The sequence below is a fragment of the Dromiciops gliroides genome, chromosome 1 (assembly GCF_019393635.1).
Source record: "Dromiciops gliroides isolate mDroGli1 chromosome 1, mDroGli1.pri, whole genome shotgun sequence".
Lineage (NCBI taxonomy): Eukaryota > Metazoa > Chordata > Mammalia > Microbiotheria > Microbiotheriidae > Dromiciops > Dromiciops gliroides.
This window is the reverse complement of record NC_057861.1, coordinates 760,063,668-760,077,163: the sequence shown is the minus strand read 5'-3', so window position 1 is coordinate 760,077,163 and position 13,496 is coordinate 760,063,668. Positions and strand designations below refer to the sequence as shown.

Below are 13,496 nucleotides of genomic sequence, written 5' to 3'. Positions count from 1 at the left end.
TGAAATTATCCCCATTATGCAGATGAGAAAGCTGTGGCTGAGGGAAGTTGTCTCTTGCCCAGGGTCACACAGCTAGGAAATACCTGAGGCAGCTTAGAACCCCTATCTCCTGGAGTCCAATTCCAGTGCTCTGATAGGTCTGAGTACAGATGGGCCACTCTGAGGACTTGAGTACTTATGGGATCCAAAGGCCAGTAAGGATTCCCCAGAGGTCCTTGAGCAGAGCAGTGACAGAAGGAAAGCAGAATGTGTAGGAATGGTGGCGGTCCTCCTTCGACAGCCTCACTCTCTCTTCCAGAGTCATCGTAGGAGGGCTAGTAGGTGGTGCATCAGATAAATAAAGCACTAGCCCTGGATTCAGGAGGACCTGAGTTCAAATCCTACCTCAGACACTTGACACTAGCTGTGTGACCCTGGGCAAGTCACTTAACTCTCATTGCCCCACCAAAAAACCAAAACCAAAACAGAGTCATCGTAGTCCAGTGGCAGGACAAAAATCAAGATGACTGGCGATGGCCCTGGAAGCAATGGGTGATCTTGGCATCTTCAATGTCTGACCAAGCTCTAGCACTCCACAGTGCCTGCTTCAGCCACCTCCACAGCCATTGGAACAAATTGTTCTCCTCCCCCCATTCTGCCTCGGGAGTCGTCATGAGCTTGGGGTAGTCGGTTCCCCTCAGTCTGGTTTGGCTCGTCTACCCAGATGGTTCGGCCAGGGTGTGGCTGCTATGCTTGCTACAGCTTCTTAGAATCATAGGTGAGAGCTGAGTGACAGGTGGAGCTCAAGATGGATGAGTCCCACCAGAGGGATTTTATAGGGCTAAATGTTTTGTGAAGCTGGGGGCAGCTAGATGGCTCAGTGGATAGAGTGCTGGGCCTGGAGTCAGGAGGACTTGAGCTCAAATCCAGCCTCAGATACTTAGTAGCTATGTGACCCTGGGCGTTTGCCTCAGTTTCCCCATCTGTAAAATTAGCTGGAGAAGGAAATGACAAACAACTCCAAATGGGGTCACAAAGAGTCAGACACAGCTGAAACAAATGAACGACAACAAAAGCTATTTTATGTAAGGAAACTGAGACCATCGGAAGGGGAAGGAAACCCTGACAGCAGTAGCCAGGTTTGGCCAGAGCAGGACAAAGTGGGAGAAGCGTGTTTCCCACTTATGAGCGGTGCAGTCTGCTCTGACAAACATCTGAGTATCTCCTGCTCTGTAAAATCCACAGCACCGTGATGGGTGAGGATGGGGAGAGGGCCTGGGGAGGAGTAGTGTCTGGTGTGGAAAGCTTGAACGATGGAGGGGGAGGGTGTCATCTGGGGAGCCAGCCAGGGCCAATGAGGCCGCAGAAACCAGCGGGAGGAGGCCAGGCTTAACTCAGCACACTTAACGCCTGGAGCTGCTGGCCCGAGGCCGATGCTCTTAAGGGATGAATTCGGGCAGAGACTAGAGAAGCCTGGGTCATGATGCCTTGGGCCCGGGAAGTCAGCTGAGATGAGCCCTGTGGCTCTTGACCCCACTAGGAGTCTAGGAGTGAGCAGGGTGGTAGAGGTTATGTACAGCCTGAGGGTACACTCAGCTCCCAGGGGCACTCAGGTCTGGGCATTCCTTGTGCTGTGGGCTGCTGTCATTTACCTGGACCCCGGGGCTGCCAGCCTTCCTACCCTCTTCAGATGCAACGAGCCAGGCTGGGACACGTTCCCGGAGCATCAGCTCATCCACCTTGGCGACACATAGCGTCTATGCTGAGTAATGGCCCCAGATGCGTTGGCAAAAGTGGCTCTTTACCAGAGATCTTGCATCCCAGTAGAGAACACTGCCAAGGCAGTGCAGCACAGTGGCTAGTGCTTGGAACTCGGTCTTAAGACCTGACTTAGAATCCTGCCTCAGATACTCATTAGCCCTTCTGCCAGTCCTCTCCCAAGGCAGGGCCTTCATTCATCAATACACTAATAGTCTCTTGGGGGGAGGCGGGACTAAATGAGACAATACGATCCAGTGCTTTATGTATCCTCAAGGTCTCTAGAAATGTCAGCAGCTAGTGTTGTGCACGTAAAATTCTAGCACGGAATGGGGAAAAGCATGCTAGACTTGGAGTCAGGTCATGAGTTCAGATACTGACTCTCTCTGTTACCTTGGGGGAGTTGCTTCGCTTCCCAGCCTCAGTGTCTTCATCTGTAAAAGGAGGCATTTGGCTTTGATGACCTCGGAGGCCTCTTCCCAATTCACTGCTACAGCCAATGTCTAGGATGTGCAGGAAAGGACCTGGGATGGGCAGCGGGAGCTGCAGTAGCAGCCAAGGGAAGCCTAGGGCAGCTGGGTGGCTCAGTGAATAGAGCACCAGGCCTGGAGTCAGGTAGACCTGAGTTCAAATCCAGCCTCAGACACTTAGTAGCTGTGTAACCCTGGGCAAGTCACTTCACTCTGTTTGCCTCAATTACTCATCTGTAAAATGGGGGGGGGGACACATTGGAGAAGGAAGTGGCCGACGACCACTCCAGTATCTTTGCCAAGAAAACCCCACGATGGAAAGCTGGACATGACTGAAGAACAGCACCAGCCAAAGGCAGATCCCCTCCCTGCTCCCGCCCAGGGGTCTGTTATCTCCCTGATCTCTATGATTATGGATATAGTCAAATGCTACTCTTTTTTCATTTCCACAAATGAGCCTCTAGGAGTGGGCTGGGGTGGGGGCTCTGCATTTCTGATCTCTATCATCTGAGCAACATCTCTTCCCTCCCCCTTCCAATAAAAAAGAGCCCTGCTGTAGTGATGGGTGAAGGGCCTGCCCCTGGCAGAGGCCAGGCAGAAGCCAGGATTGGGGGGTGGAGCCTGGGAGGGGACATGGAGCCAGGGTGACCCTAGGCTTGGGAAGGTGGGCAGGAATGGGACTCTGGCCTTGACCTCCACCAGGGAAAACTTGACTTTGAAAGAGACATAAAGAAGCCATTGAAGGGCAGCTGGGTGGCACAGTGGATAGAGCACCAGTCCTGGATTCAGGAGGATCTGAGTTCAAATCCGACCTCAGCACTTGACACTTACTGGCTGTGTGACCCTGGGCAAGTCACTTATCCCCAGTTGCCACACACACACACACACACACACACACACACACAAAGCCATTGAGGCTGGCAGGGCAGAGCCAAATGTCTGTGGTCTGTCTTTAGCCAGGGTTAAAAAAATCCCTGCCCTGGCCATTCCTCCTCCTTGCTCCACTAAGACAATGTACCTGGACCTGGATTCGGGCCCATTGAGAATCCTGACAGTGGCCCCTCAAGCCATCCGGCCTCTGCCTGACAGGCCCTGAGGTAGGAGTGGGGGGAGGAGCCCGCCCGCTGCCCTTTTCACTCCTCCAATTGCTCTCTTGACCACGGGTCTTGCACCCAATGCAAGAACGGGCCCTAGATCTCTCCCTGACCCGTGGGGCTGAGGTGGAGCCCTTCCATTAGATGGGAAATGGGAGGGACAAGAAGGCAGAGAGGCAGGGGTCCTGCTCCTAAAGGCAGTGTGACTCTGGTGAAGTCCCTTCCCTTCCTGGGGGTTCAGCTCCCTCTAAGGGAAAAAGGGCTTTGAACGATAGACTCCACTCGGTCCCTTCCAAAGCCCCGGTTCTCGGTTCCTGGGGAGACCTCGGCAGTGACGGCTCTGCCCCGATCTCACAGGGCGCCCTCACAGTTCGCCTTCCCACCCCTCCCGCTTCAAGGCTCTGACTCCCTGCCCAAACTAGGGGACGCCCAGCCCCCTTCTCCAAATAAGAGCAGAGTAGGGCTCCCGTCAACAAGAAGAGGAATATTTCCCAGGCCGGACATACCCACGCCGCGGGGAAAGCTGGCGGGGCCCAGCGTGAGCCCCCTACTCCACAGCCCCAGCACGGGGCGGGGGACGGGATTCAAAGTGGCCCCACTGGGGGCGTATCTTCAGCCCGAGCCTCTGGCCAAGGTGGGCCGGCTTGGCCCGGCTTGGGGAGGCTGACCCTCCGCCGCCTTCCGGTGCTAGCCCGGGGCGGGGTCCATCGGAAAGGGAGAGGGAGGGAAAGGGGCGAGGAGTGTCCGTATCTCTCTTGTCCCTTCCCCAGCCTTCAGAATTCTTGGCACCCCGTAGTACATGACCCCCACCCCCGTCCCCAAGCTGAGGGAGTCTACAGGCAGAGCCCCTACTAGTCCTGGGGGAAAAAGCGTGTGTGGGCGGGTCTCCCTCCCTCGTTTCCCCCCTCCGCACACAAACAGAGGGGCCAGGGATGGGCAGTGTGAGCCCCCCAGGCACACACCCTAAGGAGGCTCACTCACACACGTGGCCATCCGGTTCCAAAAGCTATCAAGTCAGAGGGATGTGTGTGTGTGTGTGTGTGTGTGTGTGTGTGTGTGTTTACTAAAACCTGCATTTTCCTAGCCCTGCTGCCCCGCCCCGGTCTACGCCAAATGCCCAAACCGAATCCCACCAAATGCGTCCCCAACCAATCCCCGAAACGCAGTGAGGCGCGAGCAGTATCACACAGAGTCTCGTAAAAAGTCTCACACGCACGCACACGCACGCACACGCACACACACACACACAGACTTCAAAGCGCACAAAACTTGGTCACACACGCTTCTACCTCCCAACGCACACGGTCCCACACTTACACAGTTACACAAACACGCACACAGGACCCTAAACTCACACACTTGCAGAGACACAGCCCCCCCCCCTCCCCCGTCACACACACATACACACAGGTACGCGGACCGAGTTACGCCCAGATACCCGGGAGAAATCAGGGGCCCGGGGGCACCCTCGCAAGAGGGGCTAGAGGAGGGAAACGGGGGCCGGGACGCTCACCGTGCAGCGTCAGGAAGTCCCCGTTGGAGTCCATGGCAGCTGTGGCTCGGGCCAGCTGTGCCAGTTGCTCCTCGAGCCAAGCTTCAGGGAGCAGGCTGCCGCAGCAAGAGGCTGGAGGCCGGTCTTGGGAGAGGAGGCGGGTAGACAGGCGGGAGGGAGGGAGGAGGGAGCCCAGCCCCAGCCTCGACGCTGCCTCCCGGCCTCAGGGAGCCTCCAGCCCCTCCCCCGGGGCCCAGACACTGACACCCCCGCCCCCTGGGTCGCCCCGCCCGCAATGAGCTGCGGCCTGGGAGCTCTAGGAGTGGGCTGGGGTGGGGGCTCCAGCCCTGCCCCTGCTCTAGGGACACCGAGCAGGCCCGGCCAGCTGGCGACCCTCTACCCCCGGGCTCTGAGAAGGGATTGCAAGGAGGAGGAGCAGGAGCAGCAGGAGGAGGAGGGGGAGGAAGGGGAGGCTGCTCCGGACCTCCAGCCCTTTCTCTTATTTCCAACCACCTCCAGATTTAGACCCCTAAGGATGGGCCTGAGGCACCCACAGCTGCTTCTCTCTTTCAGCCCCGTTCCGTAGGGGGCTGGCCCCTTCCCCTCCCTTTTCTTCTTTCCCAGTCCCAAAATTCGCCACACTGCGCTCTCTCTCTCTCTCTCTCTCTCTCTCTCTCTCTCTCTCTCTCTCTCTCTCTCTCTCTCTCTCTCTCTCTCTCTCACACACACACACACACACACACACACACCCGCACACCCCCACACACACACACATACTCCTGGGGGGGGCGGGGAACTAAGGCTGGGGTCTCCGCAGGATGTAGCCCCCGGGACCCTTGCAGCGGTCCCGCCGGAGGTCCTGACCCTAGGTTCGGAGCCCCCAGCCCTGGTTGGGAGGGGGACGAGGCTTATCCAGCCTCAGGCAGAGCCCAATCCCAAACCGCTCGGCCGCCCCGAGCCGGGCACGCCCAAAGCGGAGCCAAGAATAGCCCTGCACTGGGAAGGAGGGAGGCCGGCGGTTGGGCTTCTGGCCTCCCATCGCCTCCCCTGCCCTCGCCTCCCCGACCGCAAGTCCTGACTCTTTCATTAGCTGAGGGGGGCAAGCGGGGAGCGCGAGACATAGAGCGCTTTGTGGGGAGCTGGGCCCCTCAGGCCCGCCCGCCCGCTGCCTGGCATCGCCTCAGCCCTGCCCTCCTCCAGGAAGCCTCAAGGCGAAGCGAACCCTTCCCACCCTCTCTCCTCCCCCTTCTCCCCCCGCACCCCCGGCCCTGGAAGAACGCTTCGGTGGCTCCTGGCCGTCTGTGGTTCATGGGTCTTTGGACTTCCAGGGCAGTGATGCTTCAGGGCGGCGATGCTTCTGCCGGCAGCCTCCTCCCTCCCGCCCATCGGATAGAGGGTGGCCTAAGGACACAGGCACTTAGATTGGCTTCGGAGGTTGTAGGCTGGGATAGTGGAGAGAGAATGCCATGGGAAGGATCTAAACTGGGCCTCAGAAAATCTGTCTCAGGCTGTGTGACACTGGACAAGTCCCTAGCCCCTCCAAGACTCTGTAATCATCTGCAAAACAGGCATGCTTTTCTCAGTAGCATCTGTCTCGCTGAGCTGTTAGGCAGGAGACCAGAACAGCTCATAGAAATGAAAACTACTCTCTCCCCCTGGGAAAAGGGCAGTTACCAAGAAAGGAGCGCTTCTTCAACCAGCCAACCACTTCCCACCCCCCAGCCCCACTCTCTCACCTCCACCTCCAGTGAGTGCCCAGTTCGGGACCACACACGTGGCCATGTCAGAGCCTAAGTCAGGTGACTAAGTAACTTAAGGAAGAGGCCCACTGACCCCTTTCTGGAGCACCAAACACACCATTGTCAGAGGATGAGGAGCCCCTAGGCCTCCTCCCCAAAGGAAGTTGTGGGCAGGCTAGCCAAGGTGACTCACTGGAATTCCCACAGACCATCAGGCCAATCCCTCCCTAGTTTGGGGGCACAGAAAATGCCAGCCCTCAGCTTGGTCTCTATTTTTCAGGTATCAGAGGAAGATTAGAAAAACTGGTGGAAATCTACAGATGGATGGATGAAGGAAGGAAATAAAGAAGGGAAGGAGGGAGGGAGGGAAGGAGGGAAACAAGGAAGGAAGGATGGAAGGAAGGAATGAAGGAATGAAGGAACAAAGGATGGATGGATGATATATTTGTGCAGGCTGGTCCCCAGACCTGGAATGCACTCACTCCCTACTCATTTCTGTCTCTCAGAATCCTTGTCAGCTCAAATGCCACCTACTCTCAAAAACACCTCTCTCTCTGTCTCCCTCTGTGTTTGTGTGTGTGTCTGTCTCTCACACATACACACACACACACACACACACACACACACACACACATAGAGGCACCGGGAAGAAGCTTAATAATCTCTCTCTCTCTCTCTCTCTCTCTCTCTCTCTCTCTCTCTCTCTCTCTCTCTCTCTCTCAGGAATGAGCAAAGGCTGTTTGATTATTAGCCTTCCCTCCTTCCGAAGGAGCCAAGCAATTCTATTCATTTTTTTTTAATTTTTAAATTTATTTATTTATTGGCTTAATGACATCTCACTGAGTTGTACCCACTGTGGCACCTCCTCAGAGTGGGGAGTGGACTCGGAAAGCTGCTTCAGCCCCTTGGGAACAAAGAGAAGTTTGAAGTGTGCCAAGAGGAGCGCAGAAAGGCTGAACCCGCCTGGCTCAGCGAAGCCAGAGAAAACTAGGAGGAAATGATCTTAGCATGTGCCTCTGGGACTGGAATTACACTGGAGGTAGAATTTCCTGACTCTGCAGACCCACAGACTGAGAATGGATCACAACTGGCAAGGCCCATGCTTTGCAAGACTAGGACAGTAGCCAAAGGTGAGAGCTCTTTCTCTTGTTCTCTCTCATCTCTCCCTTCTTTATGTTCCCCAACCCCACACTCACTTTCAAATGATGAATCACCAGACATTGGCTGAGCACCTACTGCATGCATGTGAGCATGTATGTTCAAGTTCCTGTGCCCAATCCTGTGAGGAGGGAAGATGTAACTTGGGCCTCCAGTTAGGGTTAGCATCAGAGCCATTTCGGGTTAGGGTTAGATTAATTTCATTTATTTATTTATTTTTAAATAGTAAACATTTTTATTTAAAGTTTTGTGTTCCAAATTTGATCCCTCCCTCCTCTCCTCCCCTCCCCCTTCCCTGAGGTGGTAAGCAATCAGATATAGGTTATATATGTGCAATTATGTAAAACACTACCATATTAGTCATTTTGCATAAGAAAACTAATAAAAGGGGGGAAATTACAGAAATAAAGTGAAAAAATAGCATGCTTCAGTCTGTTTCATCAATATCAGTTCTTTCTTTGGAGGTGGATATGTTTTATTCTTAGTCGTTTGGGATTGTCTTGAATCATTGTATTGCTGAGAATAGTTAAGTCATTCACAGTTCTTCATCAAACAATATTGCTGTCACCGTGACAATGTTCTCTTGGTTCTGCTCATTTCACTATTCATCAGTTCATACAAGTCTTTCCAGGTCTTTCTGAAATCATCCTGCTTGTCACTTCTTATAGCACAATAGTATTCCATTACAATCGTATACCACAGCTTATGATATGTGTGAAGATTTAAAGAGAGAGAAAGAAGACAGCTCAGTGTAGGCTTATAAAATATTTTCAAGAACAACAAATTTTCTTCTCAAGTAGGATATACAGTAATTTTTCCATTTTTAAAATTTTGCTTTCTATAACTACTCTGTTACTTTGTAATAAACTTGGATCATAAATCTACTTTTCTTATCCATTACTGATACTTTAATAAACAGATAAAACTTATTTAAAATTTTTATTACATATTTCCACTGAAATGGAAAATTGCCACATTTTATATACAAGGAAAAGTTCAAATAGTTCAAATTTTAATAATGGAACTTCTTAATGTGATTTCTTATTTGAACTCATTTTGATGTAGTTATATTTCATTTTGTCTATTTTCTATTTTTTATATATTCCCTAACACATTCCTCTCTCTTCTCCCTCCTAGAAAACTATCCTTTATAATGTTGTGCTTCAGTCCTGTCAGACTCTTCTTGATCCCACTTGGGGTTTTCTTGTAAAGATATTGAAGTGGTTTTGCTATTTCCTTCTCCAGCTCAGAAACTGAGGCGATCAGGATTAAGTGACTTGCCCAGGATCACACTAGCTAGTAAGTGTCTCAGGTCTTCCTTAGTCTTCTTGACTCCAGGCCCAGTGCTCTATCCATCCACTGCACCACCTAGCTGCCCACCCTTTGTAATAAGGAAGATCAAAAAGTTTTAGAGAACTAATCAATATACTGGACAACTCTAACATTGTACATTGAGCTCTATCCTGTGGAGTGTGACTGTGCCATAACACAGGATGACCAAGAACACCAAGAAACACGTATAGATAATTACAGAACCTGAAACAAAGTCAAGTCAACGGAATAGAAGAAAAACCTGAACCTGAAGCCTACAACAATGTAAGCAGAAAGAACAACAAAACAGGCTGCAAAGGGACACTCCCAGCCCTTCCTCGGCCACCCTCCCAGCAAACCTCGGGTGCTCTGGCAGCCTCCACCTCCTCTCCTCCCTCCCTCCTCAGCCCCTCCAGGTCTGACCACGGACCTCATCATTCCACTGACTGGGCTCTCTCGGAGATTACCCAGGACCTCTTCGTTGCCAAAGGGGCTGCTCCGTTTTCTCCTTCCTCATCGTCCTCAGCCTCTCTGCTCCATTTGACGCTGTCGGCCAACCTCTCCTCTCTGGGTTTTCGCGACCCTGCTCCCTCCTTATTCCCCTCCTGCCTGTCTGATCCCTCACCCTCAGTCTCTTTTCTGTGCTCATCCTCCTCCTCACTCAGTCTACATGTGGTTGTTCACACAGCCAGTCTTCCTGAAGGACCTGAGTTCAGATCCTGCCTCAGATACTGGCTGTGTGAATGTACACCACACCACTCAGCTGCACACATACATGTATGTGTGTGCACATGGGTGTGCGTGTGTACAATGTGCTTTAATCTTCCATTACTTTTTTATTCTTTGCCACAAAGTATGGCTTGATGTATGAGAAGAACTCACCCTCTGCATCCTTATTATTCCTTGAACAAGCCCCTCCATCCCTCAGCTGTGGGCATTCTCTGGGGCTGTGGCCGGTGCCTGGAAGGCTCTTCATCTCTGCCTCCCACCTTCCCTGGCTCCCCTCAAGTCCCAGCTAGAATTCCGCCTTCCATGGGATGCCTTTTCCAACCCCCCTGACTCCAGGCCTTCCCTCTGTTGTTGCTTTCCAGAGCATTCAGTCTCTATCTTGTGTGCACATACCTGTTCACATGTTGTCTCCTCCATTAGATTGGGAGCTTTTCAAGGGCAGGAACTCAATTTTACCTTTCTTTGTATCGCCAGCTCCTAGAGTAGTGTCTGACACACAGTAGGCACTTAATAGATGCTTCTTAACCAGCTGCCCATCATGTGGAGATCAGCTGAGGGAACAGGGAATCCCTATCCCAAAGAAGAAAAGCCATAGGTATACATTTGTGGAGGGTGGGGAGCAGACAAGAAAGGCTCTTGTGGAAGAGGGAGAAGATTTGTTCTGCCAGGTGAGCCAACAAAGCCTCCCACATTCCCCGATTTACTCACCTGGTGAACCTGCACATTAAGAACAGAAGGTGTGTCTGGTGCAGGCCATTTGTGATGGAGTCCTGCTGGTGCTCGGGAATCACTGCCTCCCTTTCAACAGTTTGCCACTGATCGCTAGGGTCTGTTCTAGGAAGGGAAGCCAAGCACGTGGACCAAAACTCTGTAGACTTTGTTCTCTTCCCTAGTTTGAAAGTTGGGGCAGCCTTCACCTTTCTCCCATAGTGTGGTGCTTCTGTTTTCCATGATCTCTCTCTCTCTCTTTTTTTGTGGGGCAGTGAGGGTTAAGTGACTTGCCCAGGGTCACACAGCTAGTGCGTATCAAGTGTCTGAGGTCAAATTTGAACTCAGGTCCTCCTGAGTCCAAGGTCAGTGCTTTATCCACTGCGCCACCTAGCTGCCCCCATGATCTCTTAAAAGTCACCCACGTTGGCAGTTCTCTCAGGACCAAGAGGTGTCATTCACCTGGGCCCAGTGAACCAGATCCACCAAAGGCCTATTCTCTGGCCATCTCCCTATTACACGTTCTGATTGGTCCCCTGCAGACTTAAAACAATTTTTCCTTGTCGGAGAGAGCAAAAGTGTCCCCCTGCACTGGAATCTGGCCCCATGTCAAGGGAACCAGAGAGTGTCAGGTACTTTCCTAGGTTTCAGCTGGTCACCAAAGTCATGAATTATTTGAGGATTTCTGGGATCTTTAGTAGAGGGGGCTGCAGGAGTCCACATGGTATCAAGGTGGGGGTTCTGTCTTTATTCCAGGGGCAATGGAGAGATGTTAAAGGTTCTTGAGGAGAACAATGACACGGTCAGACCTATGCTTTAGGAAAGTCAGCTGGGTGGAGTGCAGACTGGAGCAGTGAGAGACTAGAGGCAGGTAGACCAGTCCGAAGGCCATTCTAGTAGCCCAGGCAAGAGGTCCTGGGGTCTGAACTAGGGAGTGACTGTGTGAGAGGAGAGAAGGGTCACAGGGTCATCGTCTCCCAGGACCTTGGAAGTCATTGAGCCCATTTTGTCCATCTTGCTATGGAGGGACCAAGGCCAGGGAGGAGGTGAAGCTCTGTGCCCAGGGTCACAGGCAGAACGAGCATTGTGGAAGAGGAAGAAGGTACAGGGATGCTCTCCTGGGGCCTTGTGCTTCCTCTGGGCTTGCAGTAGATGCACTCCGAGGCCTCTCTCTGATTCCCAGGTCTCTGGGGAGGCCCACGGGGATGACAAAGGAGATGCTGTTGCCGTAAATCAGGAGGAAGTGGGGACAGGGAGGAAGGAGGGTGAAGATGTTGAGTTCAGTTTTGAGCTTGAAGAAAGGGATGGATGAACAAATGAACAAATAGAAACACTTCCATGAAGCACCTTCTGCGTGCCCTCTCTAGGGATACAAGTACAAAAATGAGATAGCACTGCCCTCGGTGAGCTTGAATTCTACTGGGGAGACAATACACATGTGGGGAGCGATGGACAGGAAAGGACTGTCTGGCAGGGCTCTGGGAGCTGGGCTCTGGGATAACCCATTCACATGCTTCTCCTTTTTCTTTGTGGTTTTTACACAGAGATATTGACTTCGAAGGGTACACAACATGTGCCCTCCTTCCCCTTACATCACTGTCCCTGGGGAAGGGGAGGAGGCCAGGAGCACAATCTAGCTCATCTCATCCAGCACAGTTCCATTCAAGTCTCAGGCATTTGGCTTCTCAGGGCTTCCATGCCAGGCGGGCCACTTGTACAGCTCTGCCTACAATCCTGGCCCCAAGATCTCCATGGCCTGAACTTCCAGTCCTGTGGGGATTGGCACCAGAAATGGAGGCCAAACAACACAAAACAGAAACAGGCCCAGGCCCCAGTTCTCAGAGGGGAAGGTTGGTAAAAGGGAGCCGGGGAAGGAGCGTCCTTCCCTTCTCATGGCTTCAGTTCTTGGCATCCACACTGGGCACAGGGGATCAGAGGTGCCAAAAAGAGCAAAGCAGAGAAAGGGTTTTGGAAAAGAATGCAGCCCAAAATGGTTGGTTTCAGAGATATAGGCAGCCAATCACAGGACACCTGCCCCGCCCATGTGGTAAGGGATGAAGATGCTGCCTTTACCCAAACTGGGCATGTCCTGACCAGCCTCGGTTACACATGCCCTGTCTGAAATTGGCCATCCCTGGAACACTGGGCCAAAGGCAGTGGGTTTGGAGGGTGGTGAATAGACCTAAACAGGCAGATGGTAACCGAGGTCCAGGGCATAGTCTGCTCTGGTGGCCAGTTGGCTTCAAGCTCAGGACCTCATGAATGGAGATTGTGTGTGTGTGTGTGTGTGTGTGTGTGTGTGTGTGTGTGTGTGTGTATGTGTGACTCCAGCCCAATGCTCGTTTACCAACAGTGGATTCCAGTCCTTTGCAGGGACATTTGTGTGGCAGGCCAGTCGAGAGGTGGAGGGTCTGGCTGGAGCCCCAGGAGGTGGGAGTTTGCAGGTAGAAATGCAGGTTCTAGAGTCTTCTGTGTAGAAGGCATCATGGAGGTTGGGCAATGGGTGGCATTGACGAGGGAGGAAATGGAGAGAAGAAAATCTTGGAGACAGACAGACAGAAAGAGAGGGCAGAGGAAGGAGGCAGGGATTGGCTGGGGCCGGAGTGTGGCATCGAGGAGGCCGAGGAGGGAGAAGACGGTGCCGAGGGAGGGGTCGAAGGGACTGACTGCAGCAGAGGAGTGAGGTCAGAAGATCATGAAGACAGAGAAGGGCTTTCCCATCAGGCTGGGAAGTCACTGGGGCCACTTGGTACATGCTTGTCGCTCCACTGGTTGAGCTGCAAAAAAGCTGGTCTGAGGTGGGGGGTGCTGAGGGTCCTTCCAGAAGCTAAGTCTGGATGGGAAGGACCTGGAGCGTCCATCCTGGAAAGGATGAACAAGAAAACTGCCCAGGGCTTGTGAGGACCAGTCTAAAGCCACCTGATTCATCCCCAAGGGAGGGTGGGGGGCCCAGGCTGGAAAGGGAAATGGAGGGTGGGTCATTAGGGGAGGGGAGACTATCGTCATGGACCCCCATGTCCCCGGGTCCCTTCCCTGCTCCCTGCTTGGCAATGGCCCC

At 52.9% G+C, this 13,496-nt stretch overlaps 1 protein-coding gene across 2 annotated transcripts in view; it reads right to left on the bottom strand.

The window, feature by feature from the left end:
- The window catches only part of PLCD1 (phospholipase C delta 1), a 47,710-nt gene extending 42,298 nt beyond the window's left edge, over positions 1-5,412 (bottom strand). Inside the window, exon 1 of one of the 2 annotated variants that reach the window (XM_043979071.1) lies at positions 4,815-5,412. In XM_043979071.1, coding sequence (XP_043835006.1) covers positions 4,815-4,848 — 34 coding nt within the window. In that variant the 5' untranslated portion in view covers positions 4,849-5,412. The remainder of the gene's footprint in view (positions 1-4,814) is intronic. The other variant, XM_043978991.1, reaches the window with a different exon arrangement.
- Positions 5,413-13,496: the final 8,084 nt, after the last annotated feature.